The 20,784-nt window shown below is 60.6% G+C and overlaps 1 protein-coding gene across 1 annotated transcript in view; it reads right to left on the reverse strand.

Annotated features, from left to right (window-relative positions):
* Positions 1–751: 751 nt before the first annotated feature.
* FOXO6 (forkhead box O6) overlaps positions 752–20,784 on the reverse strand; it is a 96,629-nt gene continuing 76,596 nt past the window's right edge. Inside the window, exon 2 of the mRNA XM_037881921.2 lies at positions 752–7,956. Coding sequence (XP_037737849.1) covers positions 6,544–7,956 — 1,413 coding nt within the window. The 3' untranslated portion in view covers positions 752–6,543. The remainder of the gene's footprint in view (positions 7,957–20,784) is intronic.

Below are 20,784 nucleotides of genomic sequence, written 5' to 3' on the forward strand. Positions count from 1 at the left end.
CTCATGGGTCCAGCCCAGCCTCTGGGGTGCTGGAGACCCCATTTTCCTGCCAAATGCCCTGGGCCTTCCTTTGACTCTCAGTTTGGTCTTTAGTTCCAAGTGCCCAAGGGTCGCACAGGCTCCTTGGTAGCTGAGGTGTGTTGTAAAATGTGTTAAATTGTAAGCTATCCCTTTACGTTCTAAGGGGGTTCCTGGGTCTGCTTGTAGGCAAGGGAAAGCTGGAGAGAAACAGGGGATCTGGGTCTAGCAGAGTCAGTCTGCAGCCAGCCAGCTAGCTGGGGTGAATTGGGCCTCTCTGTTTTAGGGAGCAGCCTGCTTTCTCTTTCTCTGGTTTTGAGTTCTGGTGCTTTATCGTTTTGAATTCTAAGAAATAAAGTTGTGTGGTCATAGAATCATAGAATATCAGGATTGGAAGGGACCTCAGGAGGTCATCTAGTCCAACCCCCTGCTCAAAGCAGGACCAATCCCCAACTAAATGTTGTAGCCTTCCAGCAAGAGTGTCAATGTTTTTATCTAACGTCTCGGGATGTTTGCCAGGAACAAAACAATAGAGCTTACAAATATTGATTATTTCACTTGTCCCCGCCTTTAACCTTCCAACTCCCTCTCTGGTACACCACATTCACTGACCCCTCCATCTCTCGCACACACACACAGGGATATGCACACATGTGCATGCACACACACACACGTGTGTGTGTGCAAACACACAGACACGCATGAACACACAAGCACGGAAGTCAGCTGGCCATACTTGTAATATTTAAAACAATTTTATTCATGAAAATATGCTGTACAATGCACTATACACAGTTCTTTACATTGCCACACACACAAACTCTAATAGCACAATCAAGAAGGTTACGTTGCCTACAATATATGTGCGGTGAGAGATGACAGCCTGTCCGAAACCCTCCCCCCAAGTCTGTACAGTTATAAATACGTGGGAAAGAATGAACTGAAACATCTGCATAAAGGAAACTGTTGGAGCCAGTCCCTCTGCGGAGCCCTGTCCCCGCCGGGGAGCCAGCTCCGCTCTTGGATTGCTCCTTGCTTGTGTGACCATCGCTGAGTCACTGAAGTCAGGCCCCACCAGGCCAGACATGGGAGCCAGGCTGGGAGCGTGGGGCAGAGGGGGACAGTGCACTAGGGAACCAGGTGGAAAGTTCAGAAGAGGAGTCTCCCGGGGGGGCTGGGTATGGGCTCTGCTTGGGGACTCACGTCCTGAGGGAGATTTAAAATAACCCCGCTGATTCCTTCAAATCAAAGAACTGGCCTTCTCCTTCCCTGTGCTCCCAGCCATGCTAGGAGCCGAGCAGCTGGTGGCTTGGCACTGATGTGGAGGCCCAGCGTGGCTGGGCAGGGCAGCCCAGCCGTCTCTAGGACTCCCTGGATGCGACACCGAAGCCGTATTTAAACGTGGACTCATGGCCAAGCCACATGACAACAGCCTGCGTAGCGCAGACAGCACAGCCATGTGCTCGCAGGCCAGAGAGCCTCATGCGTGGCTCCTTGCCGTGGGCCTGCACAGACCGCAGCAGGGCACGGAGCCAGCTCTGCAGCGTGCTGGGCCGTCGGGGGCCCCATGCTCCCCAGCTGCAGCGCGGGGGTTGCTGGCAGCCCTGACCAGGGTCAGAACCAGCAGCAATGCCACCAAGGAGAGCAGTTCTCCTGCCCTGGTCTCTAGACAGGTGGGGAGCAGGAGGCCGTGCCCAGGGCCCAGACCAGACCTGTGCACGTATCACCTGACTCTTGCATACAGCAGAGCAGGGGCCCAGGGCCCAGGATGGAAATGGAGCTGCAAGGGAATGACTGACCCCCCCCCCGGCACACCTGCCCCCTCTCCATCCCAATCCCTGAGCAGCGCTGCCCCCCGGCACAGCCCTGCTCTCTTCTGCCCGCCCTGGCACTGGGGGTGCTGCACAGGTCACTGGTCCCTTGGCTCCTGCCCGGGCCCCTCCCGCCCTGCACCTAAACTCCCCCGCAGAGGCCGGAGGCTGACCGTGCCCTTGCCCGAGGGCGTGGGTGTCGCTGGGCACTCAGGGTGATGGGTTGCCCTGCCCAGCTCCCTGCCCGCCACCACACCCCTCGCACTGCACAATGACGCCACACACAATGCTTACCAACACAACTCCACCGTACACACGACAACCCCACGGTCACGAACCACAGACAGCTTCGCAAGACAACGTGCCCGGGGCTGGCCTCCCAGGTCAAACACACGGTGGGGCGGGGCGAGGGGAGCAGGCCCAGGGGATGCCGGGGGGTGGGGGGGGGCTCTTCTCTGACTGAGGCCTCCTGCTGCTTCCTCTAAATACCAATGGATGCTCAGGGCTGGGCAAGGCCAAGGGGCTCCCTGGGCATCTCTGTCCCTCTCCCCATCTCCTTTGGGGGAGGGATGTAAACTCTAAGGCCCAGCTAGCACTGAGCTCCGGGGGCTGGGGCAGGTCGAGGCGCCCGGCCTGCAGAGGCCAGGGAGAGTCCCTGAGACTGGCAGAGAGCAGGAGTGGGGACGGGGCCTGATGCTGAGCACTAGCACCCCAGTGAGCCTGTTGCATCCCCAGGACAGAGCCAGGCCTCCCTGGGCTGGGGGTCCCTGCCAGATGCTGGTGCGTCTCCTACAGAGGGGCAGAGCTTGTGCACCAGGCTCCGCCTCTCCCCTCTGCATCCTCTCTCCCAAAGCAGGAACGAAAGCACCCGAGAGGAGCAGAGACTTTGCAGCAGAACCAAGCCTGGCAAGGACGATGCCAGCCTGTGCCGCTGGCCCGGCCACGGAGGGGGTGATGCTGGATCCAAAGCCCCAAGTGTGTAGCTGGTGCTGGGAGGGGCGGGCGAGGTGCCCGTCTGATGCCACATGCCGATGGCACATGCCATCCAGTGCCTAACGCCACCATCCTCGATTGTGCTGCTGGGGATGTGCCTGGAAGATCAGGTGTTTGGAAGCAGGTAGCTTCCTCCTTTCTCTCACACAGAGCAGCACTGCTCCCCGAACGCCCCTGGTGCTAGTAGGTGGTCCCAGCCCTGCAGCCCCCAGCCCCACGGTAAGTACGGCACCCTGCCACGCCCCTCCTCTCTAACCCTCCTTAGCGCCCCCGGGCTAGGGCAGGGCAAGGGGGTTGGGTATTTCATAGCCACCTGTCACTGACGATTTCTTTCTGCAATGAATTAAATACGTCTGAAAACAGAATGGGAGTGTCGAAACGGAGTGAATGAATGAATGTATGCTATCGACCAAATAATAATAATTTTTTAAAAAGCCTCTGAGAAAGAATATCTAGAATAGAATATATTAAATTCTGTACATGATCCAACAATGTAAACATAATTAATTAATTGGTAATAATGTCTTTATAAATAGACTACGACCTCTATGTACCTGGAGCAAACATCAATGGTACATCAATGGGCTCCTTCGTTATTCCCCACCATAGACACACGCCGGGTACCTGACGGACCCTGGTCGGGTGAGGCAAGAGGACATGGTGTATGCCCACCACAGGATGCCACTCTGCCCCAGGCAAGGAGCAGCCGCTCCGTCTCCTATGGCCTCCATCAGGACATGTTGCCTGGCCCTTGGAAGGTGCATTGGTTGTGATGCCCGGGGCTGGGAGAATTGCTGGAGGGGAGAGATGGGGACTTTAACAAACCCACCCCTTTCTCTGTGCCTGACAGCGCTTGGTGCTTCTGGGCCATTCACAGAGAAAGGAGGGGGGGCTACAGGGCAGGGGCATGGGACAGCCCCAACCGGGGAGGGAAGCGCCCTTCGGGGATCCACCTTGCGTAGGGATGGGGACCCATCAGCAGCTGGGATTTCCTCTGCCCTTCAGATGTGCCTATGCTGACTGCTCCTATGGGAGACAAGCCTGAACCCAGACGACAAAGCCACAGGCTCCATGGGCCAATGCGGGGGGCTCCAGGTGCTTTCTACACCACCTGGCCAGAGACCCCTGAAGCCTGGCCGCCCCATGGAGTCAGGGAGCCCCCAGTTCCCGACTACATGCGAGTATACCAGGGCCAGGTCTAGGATCCCTTTCTTGGGGGGCTGGTGTGTATGCTGGGGTCCCTGGAGGTCGCTGTTTAAAGCACAACCAGCCTTCCAGGAGCCCAGGCCTGGTTAGACCCAGGAAATCTTGGCATTTAAGAAAGTAAAATTTGGCTCTGGCATCAGTAGTTTGTCACTGTCACTTTCACTGCTCAGGGCTGGGTCGCTCACTATGTAATTCGGCCTCTCTGACTATACTTTGGGGCCCCTGGAAGATCATTTGGGAGGCAAATGTCCCTCCACCCCGCTGGGAAGCACCAGACCTGTGTCCTACAGTCAGAGTTCACAGAAACCTTGGCTCCCACCCAGGGGGTTGCGCCCGGGTCGCTCGAGGCTCACGGTCCAAAGGACCAGGGAACCTAGAGCAAAGCGCCATGGAAACAACGTGTGTCTTCATTTCAGAGCCAGGAGCCGGGCCCCAGTTCAGGAGGAGCTGGACCCCCAAGGAAAAGCTCCAGCCCCAGAGCTCAGATGGTATTTGGGCTTGACTTGTTGGAGAGACAGGGACTGTCTACAAGGCTCAGGCCAGGCTCTGGGTCTGCCTCAGGCCCGTTGTTGTTGAACAAAACCCTGCTGTACGGGCTGCTTGCCTGGCCTGGGGGCCGGCAGAGCCCACTGCCCAGCTGGGCCTGCACTGCAGCTGCCAACCTTCCGCTGAGCACCGGGCCCACTCCTGGCTCTTCTGGGCACCATCGCAGAGGCAAGGGGATTGGCACCCGTCTCACTTAGTGTGAAGGATCCGCCCTCCGATTGGCTCGTCCCCAAATGCTGAGCACCTACTGTGCCCGCTCATGCTCGCTGCGCTGCTGGCCCCACCCGCCCAGCTCAGATGGGCAGTGCTCAGAAAGCATGCCGACTCCGGAGGGCCCTGCGGCTGGACCCTGACATTTAGCCCCAGTGGCTCCCTGGTGCGGGGAGCAATAGCACCTCTCCCTTGCCTGACAGACTGGCAGCCCCCGGGCACCAGCCCAGAGCCTGCGTCCCGACCCATGGGGCAGGGGAGGGAAGGGTTTGCTGGTAGTGGGTTAAATGGTCTGAAAACGCAGGGGCACAGTGAGCTCTGCAGAGGGAAACAAGTGTTTGAACCCCAAGTCCCACTGGGAGGTCCAGTGCCCCGGCGCTGAGCACCTCAAACTCTGGGGATGTTCTGCACCACAAGCCAGATCCAGGTTTTGCAATCATCTCCCAACCCTCTGCATATCCCTGATTATTAACTGCCATCTCCCGTGAGCACGCGCTGCCTGCAGACTGCCTCCCCAGTCAGGGCATAGCTCCCAGCACGGCTCTCCCCTTTGCTCTTCTAACAAGGTGATTATTCAATGGCAAGAGAGTGCGTGAAATCAAATAAATAACTCCCCCCCCCGCCCCAACCTCCGCCAGCCTACCTCTCCAGCAGGGATCCAGGCTAGCAGCATGCCCCTCCCAATAGGCGGCCACCAGCCTCACACAGGCTCCTGGGCCTGCAAAACACGCACCTGCAAAGCCGGCATTTGCACATGCAGGGGCATGCACGCCTGTGCCCCCCCCCCCCCGGGCACACACCAGCAGTGCATGGCACCAGGCATGTTGTATACAGACAGCTGCCAGTTGTCGGTGGGTTGGGATTTTTTCAGGCGCTGATGATTGAAAACGTGGCCATCCCCAAAGCTGGCTGAGATCAAACTGGCTCAGAATCCAGAATCAAACTCTGGAGAGAGCCCCGTGCGCGTGGGTGCTGCCAGCAGGCGGCCACAGCTGCTAGCTCCAGAGTTCAGAGGCTTTCCCTGGCTCCCCAGCTACCCCGGGGTTATATCAGGTTCTAGAACAGGCTTAAACAGTCCATGGGAATCCACTGCTCTGCTGTAGGGTGAGTGGGTGGAAGGGGCTGCAGGCTGACGCTACCTCTGACTGCTGCGGGGAGCCTCCTCTCAGCCAGCCACCGCTCCTGATGGCTGCAGCTGAATTTTCTGAGCCTGCCCTGGAAAACAAGGGCCTTTGCAGTCATTGTGCCTCTGCTCCAGGGCTGCCACCCACTGTCCGTCCTGGGGAGAACTAAACCAAACAAGAGCACAAAGGGTGGGGCCAGTCACCGGTGGGGCAATTTGGAAAGCGAATGCCTTGGGTCCAGACTCTGCACTGCCTCGGCTGGGAACCCCCCTAGGGGCGGAGGAGGGACAGGGTGTGCGATTGACCAGACTGCCTTTATGTCCACACCTGATGTGCTTTCTCTTTTGTTTTACCGAGCTAGGGAGAGACTGGGGTGGGCCTGGGGCTCCCCAGCAGAGCCTGAGCTAGCTAGTCTAGCGCACACATCAATGCGGGTGATACATCTGGACTGGCTGGCGGGGCTGTGTCCTGCGCCCGTACGGATCTGTCACCCTGCGGCTTGTGGTCAGGGTGGCTCTCAGGTTTAACAGATGGCTCTAGCCCGTCAGAACAAATAAAGGCAGAAGAGAAAGGAAAAAAAAGTCTGTTTCACTGTTCCCCATGTGACTCCTTGGTGGGAAGCGTCCGGCTTCGTCTCAGCCAGGCACCCAGCTCTGGTTGGGGGGCTGGGGGGCACTGGGCAGCGTGGCCATGTTGAGGCCATTCTGCGGGGGCAGAGCCGAGTCGAAGTTGAAGTCCATCTCGTCGCTGTCCATAAAGTCATTGAGGATAATGGACTCCACGTCGCACTCCAAGCTGCCGTTGAACATGTCCAGGTCAAGGTCTGCTGGGAACCTGTCCTGGCCCAAAACAGGGGGGTGGATCGCCCCTTGGTAAGGGCCCTGGAGGGAATCCAGCAAGCTCATGTGTGCCCCCTGGGTATTGACGTAGGGATGGAGATGCCCGTGGTGGGGCATGGCTGCCATGCTGCAGGAGTCACTAGGCAAGCTCATAAGGCTGATAGGAGTGGGTAAGGCACTGTTGCTGACAGCGGGGTGGTGGCTGGCTGGTGACGGGTGGTACAAAGTGTTGCTCTTCATGAGGGAGGCCGAGTGGGCGGGGTAAGAGGACAAGCCCAGCTCCCCGCCTCCGCACATGAGGGCACTCTGTCTGTGGCTGCGGGACGGTGCCAGGACGCCGGCCTGAGCCATGGGCGGCTCGCCCTGAGCCATGCTCTCCTTGTGCACGTAGGAGATGGAGGAGAGCAGGTCCTGCAGCGAGGCGTTCCGGTAGGAGCCGGCGGGCGAGAAGGTCGCTTGCTTGTTCTCCTGGATGGTCTGCATGGGCAGGCGCCGCAGCAGGTTCATGGCGGGCTGGCTGTAGATGGTCCCGCAGTACGTGCTCGTGGCTGCCCCAAGCGTCGAGCACTTGGAGTTGAAGGTGAAGCTGGAGCTCCTCTGCCTGAGGCCACCCGAGGGCAGCGGTTGGGAAGGGCTCATGTTGTAGCTGTCCTGCAGATCGTCCAGCAGGCTCTCACCAAGCCCTTCGTTCAGGCTGATGGTGCCGGTCAGGTCGGTCAGCCGGGGCAGCTCCACGGAGCACCTGCTGGTTAGGGAGGGAGACATGGTGCTGGAGGGGCTGGGGTACATCAGCGGGGAGGATGGGGTGCCGTCGTCCTCTTCCAGCTCGTCCGGCTCGTGGCTGGACAGGATTGGGGAGAGGCGCCCGCCCAGCGTGCTGGCCGAGGAGTTGGCCCGTGTCCGGAAGTCGGCCCAGGCATCATACTCATCGCTGGTGTGGGAGGCGGGGCTCTCAGACCACTTGGCCTGCTGGGAGGACGGGCTCTCCTCCCCACGCTCCTGAGTCGCCTGCAGCTGCTTCTTCTTGCTGGCTTTCCCTTTGATGCGCAGGAACTTGCTGTTGTTGTCCATGGACACTGAGCGCCGGCGGGGCGGCTTGCCGGTCTTGCCGCCCTCGGGGTTCAGCATCCACCAGGAGCTCTTGCCGGTGCCCTCGTTCTGCACGCGGATGAAGCGGGTGTGCAGGGACAGGTTGTGCCGAATCGAGTTCTGCAGAGACAAAACAAGGAGCCTCTGTCAGCGAGAGTCCACAGCGCCTCTGCCCCTGGGACTAGCGGCTAGCCGGGGGGCTTCCCTATGGTGTGTGTGGAGAAAGCACTGCACTGGGACCCCTGAGAGCCGGGCTCTATTCCCTGCTCTGCCACTGGCCTGCCGGGTGACCTTGGGCAAGTCACTGCCCCACTATGTGCCTCAGTTTCCCCACTGGTACAATGGGGATAATGATACTGACTCCTTGGTACAAGTGCTTTAAGATCTATGGCTGGGAAGAGCTGGGGCTTTCTCTGTCTTCCTTTGGTGCACTGCTGGAGCGACGCACATGTGCGCTGACATGCACTAGCCTGGGCAGCCGGGGATTTATTTGGCACTCAGCAAGGGCTCTGACAGCCAGGGGAAAGGAGCCTCTGCTACACCCCCTACAACAGGGGCAGGGCTGGAAGAGTTCACCCCAGCCTGCCAGTACCCTCAGCCTGGCCGGGCCAGGGACCACTGGGCGTTGGCGCTCCACGGCACCTTCAGTCCTTGGCCTCTCTGCTGTGGCTGCAGCAAGGGGACCTGTTGGTGCCACGGGGGGGCGCCCCCCAGGAGCAGCACTGAGATGCCCAACCCCTGTTGCACAAAGGCTACTGGCCAGGAACAGCCCTCCGGCCCGACTCTGCATTCACGCTGGTGTAAATCAGGAGCAGCTCCGCTGGAGCCGATGGAGGGACTGATGTCAGATCGTGACTGGGATCAGAACCAGGCCCTGAGCTTCTGGCGACCAGGGCCTCGTGCGAAGGGCTCCCTGGTCCCACTCTCAACCCCCTTCCCCCAGCACAGACTCCTGGAGCCCTCCTTCGGGGCCCCCTTCCCAGCACAGCCCCATCCATAGTCCTCTTCAGACCCAGCGAGCCCATCCCACTTGCCTCATGGCACCAGGCACATGCCAAGTCCCTCACCGGCCTGGCAGACAGACCCTTTCTCCCAGCCCCCCGGTGGGCACGGAGTCCCTGTTCCCATGCTCGGGCTGGCTTCAAACTCTTCTCACCAGCCCTGGCTATTGCCTGGCGAATGCCGCGCCTCCCCCGCACCAGGAGGGAAGAAAGAAAACATTTCCAAAGCTCCTGCAAGCTGCCTCCTTCCTCACTCCCCCTGGCCGTCCCCCACAGCCCGGGGCAAAGGTGAGCCTCTAGCCGGGCTCCCAGCACACACGACGCTATGCTAGCCAGGTCTGACACCGGCGTGTCGGACGGCCTCCCGCAGCGCGTTCGCCCCTGACTACACCGCTGTCACACGTGGATTGTTCTCTCGTTCTCTCCCTGCAGGAGAAGCGTGCGCCGTGGCGGGCAGGGTCTGGTTTGATGAGTACCCTGGGGCTCTGTGTTTCTGGCAGAGGGGGCAGGTCTGAGCAATGGGCCTGGCCCGGGGGCAGCAGGTGGTGAGGCGTGGGATGAGCCTTGGCTCTGGAGGGAGTTCAGTCCCCAGCGGCAAGTCGGGCTGCAGAGACCTGCAGGCTCATGGACCTTGCAGCTAGGAGCCTAGCTGCGCTCAATCTATGTGTAATGCCGACAGACCCTAGGCGTCGGCGGGCGGGATTGAACCTGGGACCTCTGGAGCTAAACGCATCAGCCTCTACTGCACGAGCTAAAAGCCAACTGGCTACAAGCTAAGCCTGTAGAGCGGACCCATCAATCGCTCGCTCTCTCAGTGGTCTCGGTGCCACTAGATGGGACAGAGCACCACACCCAGGAGGTGTGTGGGTTACATATGCATGGCCCATTAAGGGTGGGTGGGTCCCCCCTGGCCCAGCCCTAGGCCAGGGCAGTGGGGACGCTACAGCCCAGGGGACTCAGGACCAACTCCCTCCAATTCCCTCAGCCCATCATCTGTATCAGCAAATCGGGAGCCACCCCCACATGCAGGAAAGGTCAGCCCAGCCATCTTGAATGCACCAGAGCAGACCCAACAGCACGTCCCCCAGGGACCAGCTCCTCGGCACGAATGGCGGCTGTTCAAAGCAAGTTGGTGCGAAGCGTTGGCCGGCAGCCAGCCGGCTGGGCTCCGCTCACACCAGGAACCCGCATGCTGCATGCGGATCGGGGTCTGCCCCTGGGCAGGGCGCACATCCCCCAGCATCACGCACCTGGCACGCGGGCTGCTTGCAAACCCTTACGGGGATCCCGTCCCCAGCAGGGATCCCCTCCCGCCCCCAAATCCTCCCCTTCAATATGAGGTGTGGTCCTGACCTGCCCAAAGCCCAGAGCATGTAAGTTCTGGAGCCTGTGTCTCAGGCCCATCTCTCCTGCCAACAAATGCAGAGTTTGGCTATTGAGGGTGAGACGCTGCTGGCCTGGCTCCCCCTGAGTGGCTCCTTCCCCTGCAGCCTCCTGAGGACAGCAACAAAACACAGGCATGGGCGTGGTGGTATCCGACTCTGATTTTTCCTCAGCAGCACCTTTGAGTCCTGGTGCCAGGTGCTTCGGCATCACCGCAGTGCTGCCCGCTTGCAGCAGGAGCCTGTCTGACGCTGCAGCGTCCTGGGTTCTGTGTTCACAGCCCCCAGGGCTGGTGTGATTGGACTCCCCCGGGGTGCAGCCAACCCTGGGCAGAGAACACGGGAGCCACGTGGACAGATGGGAGACAAAGGCCACGCCAGCTGTGCCACGCCAGCACTGTCCTCGCCCGCGGATGCGTTTCCGACACCATCGAAAGCGGGGTTCCATTCTGAGGGGGAGCAACAGGCAGGGCCACGCCCTTCCGCTCACCCCCCACGCTTCGATGCCACAGCAGGGAAGTCCAGGCATGATGCACACGGGAGCTGGGGACCGTCACTCTGCGACCCATGGATTATTCCTCAGAGTTGGCCCGTGGAATTCCCAGTGGGCACCCTGCAGCCGCCAACAGCACATGTCACTTGTGGGGATGCTACAGAACGCCGGGCCCTGGGGAGGTGGCATGAGGAATGCTCCCCAAGGCTGCCTCGCACCTGGCCCCACCAGACACCAGACTAAATTGGTTAGTCTCTAAGGTGCCACAAGTACTTCTCGTTTTTTTTCCTTTCGGAGATTGGTCTGGGGTGAAGGGGAGGGACCAGGACAGGACTCCTGGGTTCTACGTGCTGCTGTGCTGCCAACTCACTGCGTGACCTTGGAGGAAGTCATGTGCCCTGGCCGTGCCTCGGTTTACCTGTCTGTGAAGGGGGATAAAGGTGGTTCCTCTGAAGCAGGCCCAGTGCCCAGCACAATGCAGAGAGCTGAGGGTGGAAGAGACCAGCTCTCGGGCCTAGGCAGGGGGCATGCTGCGCCAGCTGGAAGCCAGAGATGGGAACATCACGGAGTTTGCAGAAGGGCTGCCTGTGGCTAAACAGGCTCCTGGGTCCGGGTGTCTGTCCCGGCCCTGCGGGAAAGTGGTTAGCCCCAGGCCAGCCCAGCTGGGGAAGGGGCGGGGGTGGGGGGGGGAGGGGGGAAGGAAGTTGCCGAGGTGCCTGGGAGAAGTTTGGTGCGGCTGCCAGCCTCGAGTGGCATACTAATGAGAAGCCGCGCGAGCTCCGGGCCCATCCATCAGATTATGTAATGGCTTCCTTCTCCGCACTTCATTTATCTGGAGATTGCTCCCAGCCTGGCTCCTCGCCAGCAGCCACCAAATCCAAGTCTACAGAAATCAATCTCGCGCTGACTGATTAAGCCGTGTTTAGAACTAATTGCTCCTTCGTGTGTGGGGAGAATAAATTATGGGCTTTAATTTCACATCTTTAAAATGCAACTGCAGGTACGGGCTGGCCGTTAACCCCTTCCCAACCTGCCCTCAGCACGGAACAGCCCCAGTGCCACCTGGCCAGGCTGCCCCACAGCCCAGACGGACTCAGGCCAGGGCACCCAGGTGGGAAACACCTGCCACTGCTAGGGGCTTCTGTTGGGCACATGGGCGAGGAGCGCCTTGGCCCTCCATTCCCCCGCAGCCTGCTGGCTGTCCCCAGGAGCCACACAGCCAAACATGGGCAGCAGGACTGGCACTAGCCAGTCCCAGGAGACATGCCCCACCCAGCCCAGAGCACCTAGGGGGCTAGTCGCTCTGCGTACCTCCTTACCCCCTTCCTCTCCCCCATTGCCCTCCCCTCCAGCTCCGCGGCCCACTGCCTCCTGCCCCCCAGTCCTCTCTCTCTGCCTTCTGCCCTCACTCCAGCCTCCCGTCTGCCTGCTGGCACAATGCCTGGGGCCAGCCATGCCCTCCTGCCCTCGCGCAGGCCAGCTCTGCAGGGAATCCCTCTCCCACCAGGCGACGTCTCTGTGCTGCCGCTAAGAGCCTAGCCCATCCTGGCCGACGTCGCGGAGATGCTCCCGGGCGCTGGCGCTCAGTCTCCCGGGTGTCTGGGCCGGGGTGCAGTGGCTCCTCAGGCTGTGGCAGCCCCTGATGCCCAGAGAGGCAGGGCGCGCCTGGGGGGCAGCACTGTGCTCTGCACCCTGGGCCCCACAAGGGACATGGTGCAAACTTCTCCCGCTGATGCCACCCTGAGCCAGCCCTGCCGCCGGCAGCAGTGTGGGGCGTCCTGCTGGGCAGACGCCTGCAAGAGCTGGCAGAGATAGGCTAAGCCATGCCCTGACTGCAACGCCGGTGGCCGTCTGCCCGGGCTCCCCGCGCTGCAACCAGCGGAGCCCCGCGGCTGCCAGCAACAGCACGAAGTGCCTGGGGTGGGCAAGGCTCCTGGTCTACAGATCACGTGCCGCCCTCTAATCAGGGCACTTGTGCCCAGGGATTGATGGCCTGGAGCTTCAGCCAGGAGCTGCCAAGGGGTGGGGGCTTCGTTGTCTAACCCTGAGTTATGGGTCTCACCCCCAGAACTGCTAGAGCCTAAACAGGGATAGGATACGGCACCCCCTCAGGCAGGGGGATGCCAGGGCAAGCTCTGCACATGGCCACACCAATGCACTACAGTCTCCAGGGTGAGAGGAGAGTCCAGTCTCCAGAGCTCGCTCAGCCCTCGGCCTCCCTGCTGATGCTGCCAGCAAGGTGCCTGGCAGTGTCGGTGGTGTGGATGCCAGTCCACTGAGAATGGCTCTGCGCCCAGGTCGCTGGAGGCAGGCCCTGACCGGCATCAGGCTGCAAGGATGGGCCCTCATGCACTTGTGCACCTGGCTAGCTCCAGCCAGCGTCCCACACCACTTCCCTTCATGGCTGGCCGGCATCAGCCTGGCAAGGCGAGGGCAGAGGAGCCTGCGGCTGCAGGGCCAGGGACATCGCAGTGCCTGGCGCTCCCCCGGGCTGAGGGGTGCTGGGGGAGAGGGGAGGGATTTGGGCGGGCTGCCCATTGTTCTGACAGCGGGATGCCCAGCTCGCCCTGCTCCGCGGGAGACCAGACAGGCAGTGGCAGCTCCAGGGAATGGCATCGCCATGCTGGAGAGGACGCTCATTCCCACTGGCTCGCACAGTGCGGTCCCAGCCCCAGCTTGCCCTGCCCTCGCCAGGCCAGACCCACACAGCCACCCGGCCCCCCGCCAGGGCCCCAGCAGATGCTTCTCGGGGCTGATGCCAAAGCTGTTCCCAGGCCTCTGCTGAGGCCGCTCCCTCTCCTGGCCTCACCCCTGGCACCCCTGGCTGGCTGGATCCTCCAAGGCCACTTAGGCCAGCCAGTGAGCGGCAGTTACACCCGGGGCAGGGCAACAAGCTGGCAATGCAGTGAGCTGGAGGCACTGACGCCACCCCCCACTGCAGCACTGCCAGGCTGGCTCCTTGCACTGCCCCATTTGGCCCCCCGCTGTGGCGGGGTCCCTCTTTCGGTATATTCGGCAGGGCGGGCCCCGCTGCCAGCCACGAGTGACGGCACCCCCGGCGCTGGGGAGAGAGGCGCGCCAGCAGCCTCTGGGCACTCGCTGCTTTGGCAGAGGGCAGGGTCCCACGGCGGGATCCCAAGTGCCCCGAAGCCTCTCAGGTGCTTCTCCGTTGGGAGCCAGGCCTGGGGATGGTCTGGGGCAGGGCACAGGAGGCACCATAGCGGGCACCGTCCGTGTGGGCAGCTGGCCCTGCACTGGCTCCCCCCGAGTTCAGCGGGAGTGGGGAGCGCTCAGCACCTGGCAGGATGGGGCCCTGCCCCCGACACGCAGGAAGACAGATCCTGCCTGAGCTGCCACCTCCCTTGTGCCAGGAAGTGACCGGGGCAGGTGTGGCACAATTTATGGGGAGCTGCAGACACCTGATCACCTTGCCAGCACCTGGCAGGGTGTCGGGGGGGGTGCAGAGTCTGCGGCCTGTGAATGGCACCAATGCAGCCCAGCGACCACATCTCCCTCATCTCTGCAAAGCAGTAATGCAGGAGATGCTGGTGCCCCCGGGTGTGGATTGGGGGTGTGAAAAGTCACCTCCTCCACTGGGACAGGGAGTCGCTGCTGGCCGGGCTAGGTAATGCCGAGGCCAGATGCAACCGTGGGCTCCCCTGCAGTACTAACACCGGGGTCTGTGCATCAAATACCTTCCCGAGCCCCTGGCTTCGGCTTTCCCCTTCCAGCCGCTGCCTTTCTCCTTTTTTAGGCAATTCCAACAATTGGAAATCTCTCCCCTCCCCGAACTTGGCACCCAAACCCATCCGCACTTGGCAGCAGGCCCGGCAGGGGGCTGTCCCCTCCCCTGCCTGAGACCGAGGGACCAGCCCGGGGGGCAGGAAGGGGAGCAGCTCGGTGCCAATCAGTGCAGGGAGGCTGCTGCCTCCTTCCGCAGAGAAGGTTCTTTCAGAGCAAAAAGGAAACAGCAATTAATTGTAGCTGAGCCGAGCCGGGGACTCAGTGCCAGCCGCGTCCAGGACTCTGCTTCGTTAGAGCCCTGAGGCACTTTGCTTGCTGGTCTGGGTGGGCACTGGTGGCAGGGCAGCCGGGCTCTGCAGGGAGAGGACGCGGGGGCGGGGACAGGGACAGGGACACAGAGCTTAATTAAGGGACTGGAAGAAGCCTGGTTGCTTCTTGCCCACAGCAGCGTCCTCAGGAAGAGGTGCCCGGCCCTTAGCAATGCACCGGGACACAGATGCACCCCTGCCACGGGCAAACAGCTCCGGCCAGCCCACAAAGCAGGGAGCGAGGGCAGGCTGTTTGGGGGAGCCAGCATGTGTGTGTGTGTGTGGGGGGGGGACACAGGCTGGGCCAGTGGCTGCTGCGGCCGGCACTGCTCCTGCGGGCAAACTGGGCTGAGTGCTAAAGATACATGGCACTGACCAAGCACGTTGCACCTGCAGCGACCCCAGCCACTTAACCATCCGACGGCAGGTAGCCAACGTCTGGCCACAGGGAAGGGCTCGCCCAAGGCCACATGGCACATCAGGACCAAGAAGCTCCTGGCTCCCAGGCCTGTGCGCTCACCACTAGTCCACACTGCCTCTCACAGCTTCAATCAGCGGGTGTGTCATGAGTCACAAACACAAACCAAAGCCACACGAGGAGACACAGCAACGACACCCTCGGCTTTCCCCCGCAGCCTCTCCTCTGTCACTGCCGCCTGCCCCAGGCCACTGCCCCCTCTCCTGCCCCCTCACACCCGCTCCCTCTCACTGATGCAGCCCCTCACAGATCTCCAGTCAGCCTGAGCTCGTTGGACACCAGCCCCCCTCCCATCAGACGCTGCCCCTGGCCCGGCGCCCGGCTCTCTTGCTGAGGCAGAAATCTCTCCTAGCCAGCTAGCCTATGAATGGGCCCTGGGCCTTTGGCAGGACCTGAGGGTTCCTGGGGGGGCCTGGGCAACCCCAGAAGTGCAGGCATCTCCCCCACATGGTGAGCACCTCCAAGGCGTCACTTGGTTGCCCTGACGGCCAGACACACAAAGCTCTTACCAGGCAAGGCGCCGCACGGCCACAGGCCATGGGAGGGAAACGTGGTGTGTGGCACGGCCTGCCTGGGGAGTCGCTGGCATGGGATTCCCCCAGCACAGCTCCGAGTTGGCTGGGAGAGCCCCGGGGGGCCTGTGCAGCCAGCTCCCCGGCTCGCAGCCAGAACCACAGCAAGATGGCAATGCCCGCAGCTCAAAGGGCAGCCTCAGCCTTGACAGGGGCCGCAGCTCAGCCAGGAGGTGGCTCTGCACCCGTCCGGAAACGGACAGGGCGGAGCAAGCTGCGGCTGGTGACCCAGCAGGGGGCGCTGCTCCCCACATCAGCACCCAGGAAAACCCCAGCATGGGGCTAGGGGCGCTGGCCAAGTGAAATGTTCGGGGAGCTCCTGCACTTGGGGTCATTACTGACAGCATGGTGCCACTTCCTGTCCTCAACTGCTGAATGGCATTGCTGTGCTCTGTTATACAGGTGCTGTGCTCCACCTCAGAGGTGGCTGCCTGCCAGAGGCAGGTGAAATAGCCCTTGGGAGAACTGCCAGGCTAGGCTGTGTTAGCTGACACAGGCAGCAGCGGGCAGGGGTATTATCACTTGCAGCAGCAGACGTGTTGGCTCTGGGCAGCCAATTCATGAGGAGAGGCTCTGGGCCTGGCGAGGAGGGTCCCTGGCAGCCAGCAGTGTAGAGAGCGGAGAGGGAGGCGGGAGAGGCGGCTGCCCTAGGAGCTGGAGGTTGGAGGGGTATGCAGGTAGGCAGGCCCCTGCAAAGGCTGCCGGCGGGTTTCCCAGCACAGCAGAATCCCCAGCTGCCATCCCATATGCCTTGCCCCACGCCCGCTGCATCAGCCCTGCATCCCCAGGGGGCTGGGGAGACACTCCAGAGAGCGGAAAGGCGCTAATCCCAACGGTGCTTCCCCCTGCCTCCCATGCCAGCAGGCCCAGCACAGGGAGACGTGCATGCCAGGAAAACAGCCCCCATCCCCCTGAGCTGATCTCCAAGGAGCCTCATTGTCAAGGGAAACAGCCAGTGTGAAATTGGTCTGATTAGCAATTAGTCCCATTGTGAAAGGATTAGCCGGACCCATTGTTCTGATGAGTGGCTTGACTAGCAATTTGCATCTGGAAGGAGCTGTCCATTTTCTCAGCATCCTTCTGCCCGGACAGACACCCGTCTGGGGCAGTGCCGCCGAGCACCCTGCGGCTGGGACCCGGGCAGGATGCAGTGGCTAGCCAGCTGCAGGGCCGGGAATGGTGCAAGAGCCTGGGGTCAGACTCTGCAAATATGGCGCCTAACACTGGGCACCTGCCCACCCATCCGTCCACCCTTTGGCACCTGCGGGTGTGGGCTGCTCGTCCATGCCGCTGAGCCCTGCCTCCCTTGCAAGGCAGGAGGAGCTGTGGGGGTTTAGCACCTCTGGAAAGTTAGTTTCTTAGGCTATGTCTAGATGGGCAATTGAGTGACAAAACTTTTGTCATCCAGAGGTGCTAAGCCGCCCTCCCACCCCGCCCCCCAAGACAAATGTTTTGTTGCAGCAGGTGTGTGTAAACAGCGCGTTGTGGGCAGGAGCGCTCTCCTGTCTGCAACACAAACGCCGCTCATTGGGGGTAGAAGTATTTTGTTGGCAAAAGCGGCTACACTGCCCGACTTTCAGCCACACAGCTGTGTTGACATGGCCATGTCGCTGAAAGCTGTGTAGTGTAGACAAAGCCTCAGTTAGGTGCCTCAATTTACATTCCTTTTGGAGGCTCCTGGTTTCAGCCTCAACTCTCTGGCAAGCACAAGGGCTGGGATTAGCCCGAGCCAGACGAGCCATTGAGAGCTGGGGACAGGTACAAAGCCAGCGACCAGAGCTACCCACAAAGCTGCCCGGCCCCTGACCAACTGTCTCTCACTTCCCAGGAGCAGCTCCTTTCGCCTGCTTGTCCTGACAGCCCGAGCGGATGGTCCCCAACGTACCAGGCCAAGGGAACTGCCCATGAAAGAGTGACACAGTGCTCCCGCCCCTGGCCAGCCCCTGCCCACCTCCTGGGGCACTGTCTGCTCCCCCACAGGCAGGCTCCAGGACCTGGGGACAGGGTGGGTTGTGCCTTGGCTAGCAGAGCTGGACCCGGGAGCCCCTGCTCCCCCGGCAGCCAGCAAGGGGGCGGAGAGACTGGCGCTGCATTTTGGGGCACCGAGGGGCCCATCTCGGAGCACAGCCTCCCCCACACTTCGCTGTTCCCTGCCTGGAGACGTCACCCTAACCAAAGAGCTTCCCCGTGAGAGCCCGTGACCGCACACAGCAGGGCTGCTGGCTCATCCTCACATGTCCTGAGATGAACTGGTGGGAAGCAGCTGCTGGTCTAGACCAATGTGGGGCCCGGCCTCCCCTCGCTGCATGGGGCGGGCCAGGCCCTGGGGGCAGGGGAGGGGGGGTTCTCTTCAGCCGGGGAGTGCGGGCTGCAGCAGCTGGTGTGTGTGTGTGTGAGCTAGGAGTCGGGGGGAGACGGGGGGGACGAGTGACGCATGGAGGTGGAGCTCACGGGTAGCTCAGCAGGAACGCCTGCACACCACGGGTCTCGGGGCTCAGCAGGGAGCTGGCAGGGCCTGCCTGGAGGGCGGTGCCATGTGTCTGATGGGCAGACTGCCCGTCAGCTCCGCGAGGAGGGAGGTGTTTGCTCTCAGGACCAAGATGAGCACTGTGCCAAGCGTGAGACTTCCCTGGCGCTGGCAGGTGCTTGCAGCACGTGGGGTCTGGTTCAAATCCAGCTCACGTCAGCAGTGACCAAAATGCATCCCCATCCAGATGCCAGTCGGCAAGCCGCTGGGGTGCCAGCCCCGACCTCGGCCCCTTCAGTCGCTTTGTCAATGCTCTGGAAGGACGTCTCCCAGCAGGGCCGGGAACGTCTGCAGATGGCCTAGCCACCGATGGCGCGGTAAATAATGATGGGCCATGGCGCCCTGGGTCCCTGGGTAAGGTGGGCTCAGCAGAACGACGTGTTCTACCAGCCCACAGCAAGGTACAAAGAGCACAGGTCACACTTACAAAAGGGGCCACCGTATCCCAGAGAGCAGGGTTCTGCCAGGGAGGCTGGGTCCCGGGAGATAACCAGCTGGCCAGCAGCTCCCAGTGCAACGCGACACTTGGTCATATGAGCAGAGGAGTATTACACAGGAGAAGGGAGGGGCTGTTCCCTCGGCATGTGGCCTGGGTCTCGTGTCCCGGTCTTGTGTCCCCACGGGCAACAATTATGCTGAAAAATTTGAAAGGGTTCCGAAAAGGGCTGCGAGAACGAGCCATGGTCTGGAAACCTGCCTGCCAGGGAGAGACTAAAGAAGCTCAGTTGATTTATTTCAGAGTAGCAGCCGTGTTAGTCTGTATCTGCGAAAAGAACAGGAGGACTTGTGGCACCTTAGAGACTAAGCTGTAGCTCACGAAAGCTTATGCTCAAATAAATTGGTTAGTCTCTAAGGTGCCACAAGTCCTCCTGTTCTTTTCAATTGATTTAGTTCATCCATGAGAAAGTTAAGAGGTGACTTGATCCCAATCTGCACGGATCTCCAAGGAGAGGAGACCTGAGACAGCAGACGTCTCTAATCCAGCAGTTAAAGGCACCAAAAGCTGAAGATAAATGGATTCAGGCTAGAAACCAGGTTCACATTTTTAACAGTGACACGAATTAACCATTGGAGCAACTTAGGCCTTGTCTTCACTGCGGAGTTAACTCAAGGTATCTACACACGACAATTCCTCTTGAGTCAGCCGAGCTCAGGTGGGCGAAGCTACACTGTGGACAAACACTTGATTTGCACAGACTGATTGTGTTCCCAGCTGACAAGTTGTGCCAGCCAACTTGAGTACCATGCACCGCTGCACCCAAGGGAAGAGGGATTGTGGGGAGATGGCAGTCGGGTTAGGGGCAATATTCGAGTTATAAGTCTACTTAACTGCAGTGAAGACAAGCCCTTAGCTAGAGACTGGACTGGATTCTCCATCACCAGAAATCATTGGCTCCAGGCTGGACGTCTCTGCCTGAAAGATCTGCTCTAGCTCAGCCAGAATTTACCGGTTTGATGCAGAAACTATGGGCTGAGGTTCTCTGGCCTGCGCTATGCAGGAAGTCAGACTGGATGGTCACAGTGGTCCCTGACGACCTTAAAATCTGTTAATCCAACTCCCAGCATGTGCACTCTCCGGCACTACGAGCTCCACTGTGAGTCCCCTGGCTGGCAGGCCCAGCGGAGACCGAGCCCCACTCCCTGCTGCGCAGCAGAGCACATGGTGGGTGGAGGCACGCTGGCCTGCTGCACGGCTCCATGCTGGGACTTTGCCCACCAGTGGCATCCAGCGAACACCGCCCCACACCAAATTCACTTGACAACAAGGGGAGAGAGAGAAACAGTCCGGCCACCAGGAGCTGCTGAGGAGCGGGCAGGAGAATGGAGCCGTACGGACCCATATGGACCATCTGTGATGGCCTGTGATGGGATGTTAGATGGGGTGGGATCTGAGTTACTATAGAGAATTCTTTCCTGGCTGGTGAATCTTGCCCATATGCTCAGGGTTTAGCTGGTCGCCTTATTTGGGGTCGGGAAGGAATTTTCCTCCAGGGCAGACTGGAAGAGGCCCTGGAGGTTTTTGGCCTTCCTCTGTGGCATGGGGCACGTGTCACTTGCTGGAGGATTCTCTGCTCCTTGAAGTCTTTAAACCACGATTTGAGGACTTCGATAGCTCAGACATAGGTGAGAGGTTTTTCGCAGGAGTGGCTGGGTGAGATTCTGTGGCCTGCGTTGTGCAGGGGGTCGGACTGGGTGATCATAGTGGTCCCTTCTGACCTTGGTATCTATGAATCTATGAATCTGGCCAAATCTCCCAAGGGACCAGGAGCAGCCAGAGGTGAGACCAGTAGGTCCGTGTCCCCATGTGCTGCCAGGGCACAGCCTGGAGTACTGCGGAAAGATTCCTCTGCGTCCCCACCAGGGTTCCCAAAGACACATTCACACCTCTTACAGTCACAGCCCGGTTAGTAAATAGACCTTCCCCGCCCCGGTCATGAGTAAG

Source organism: Chelonia mydas, chromosome 19 (assembly GCF_015237465.2).
Source record: "Chelonia mydas isolate rCheMyd1 chromosome 19, rCheMyd1.pri.v2, whole genome shotgun sequence".
NCBI lineage: Eukaryota > Metazoa > Chordata > Testudines > Cheloniidae > Chelonia > Chelonia mydas.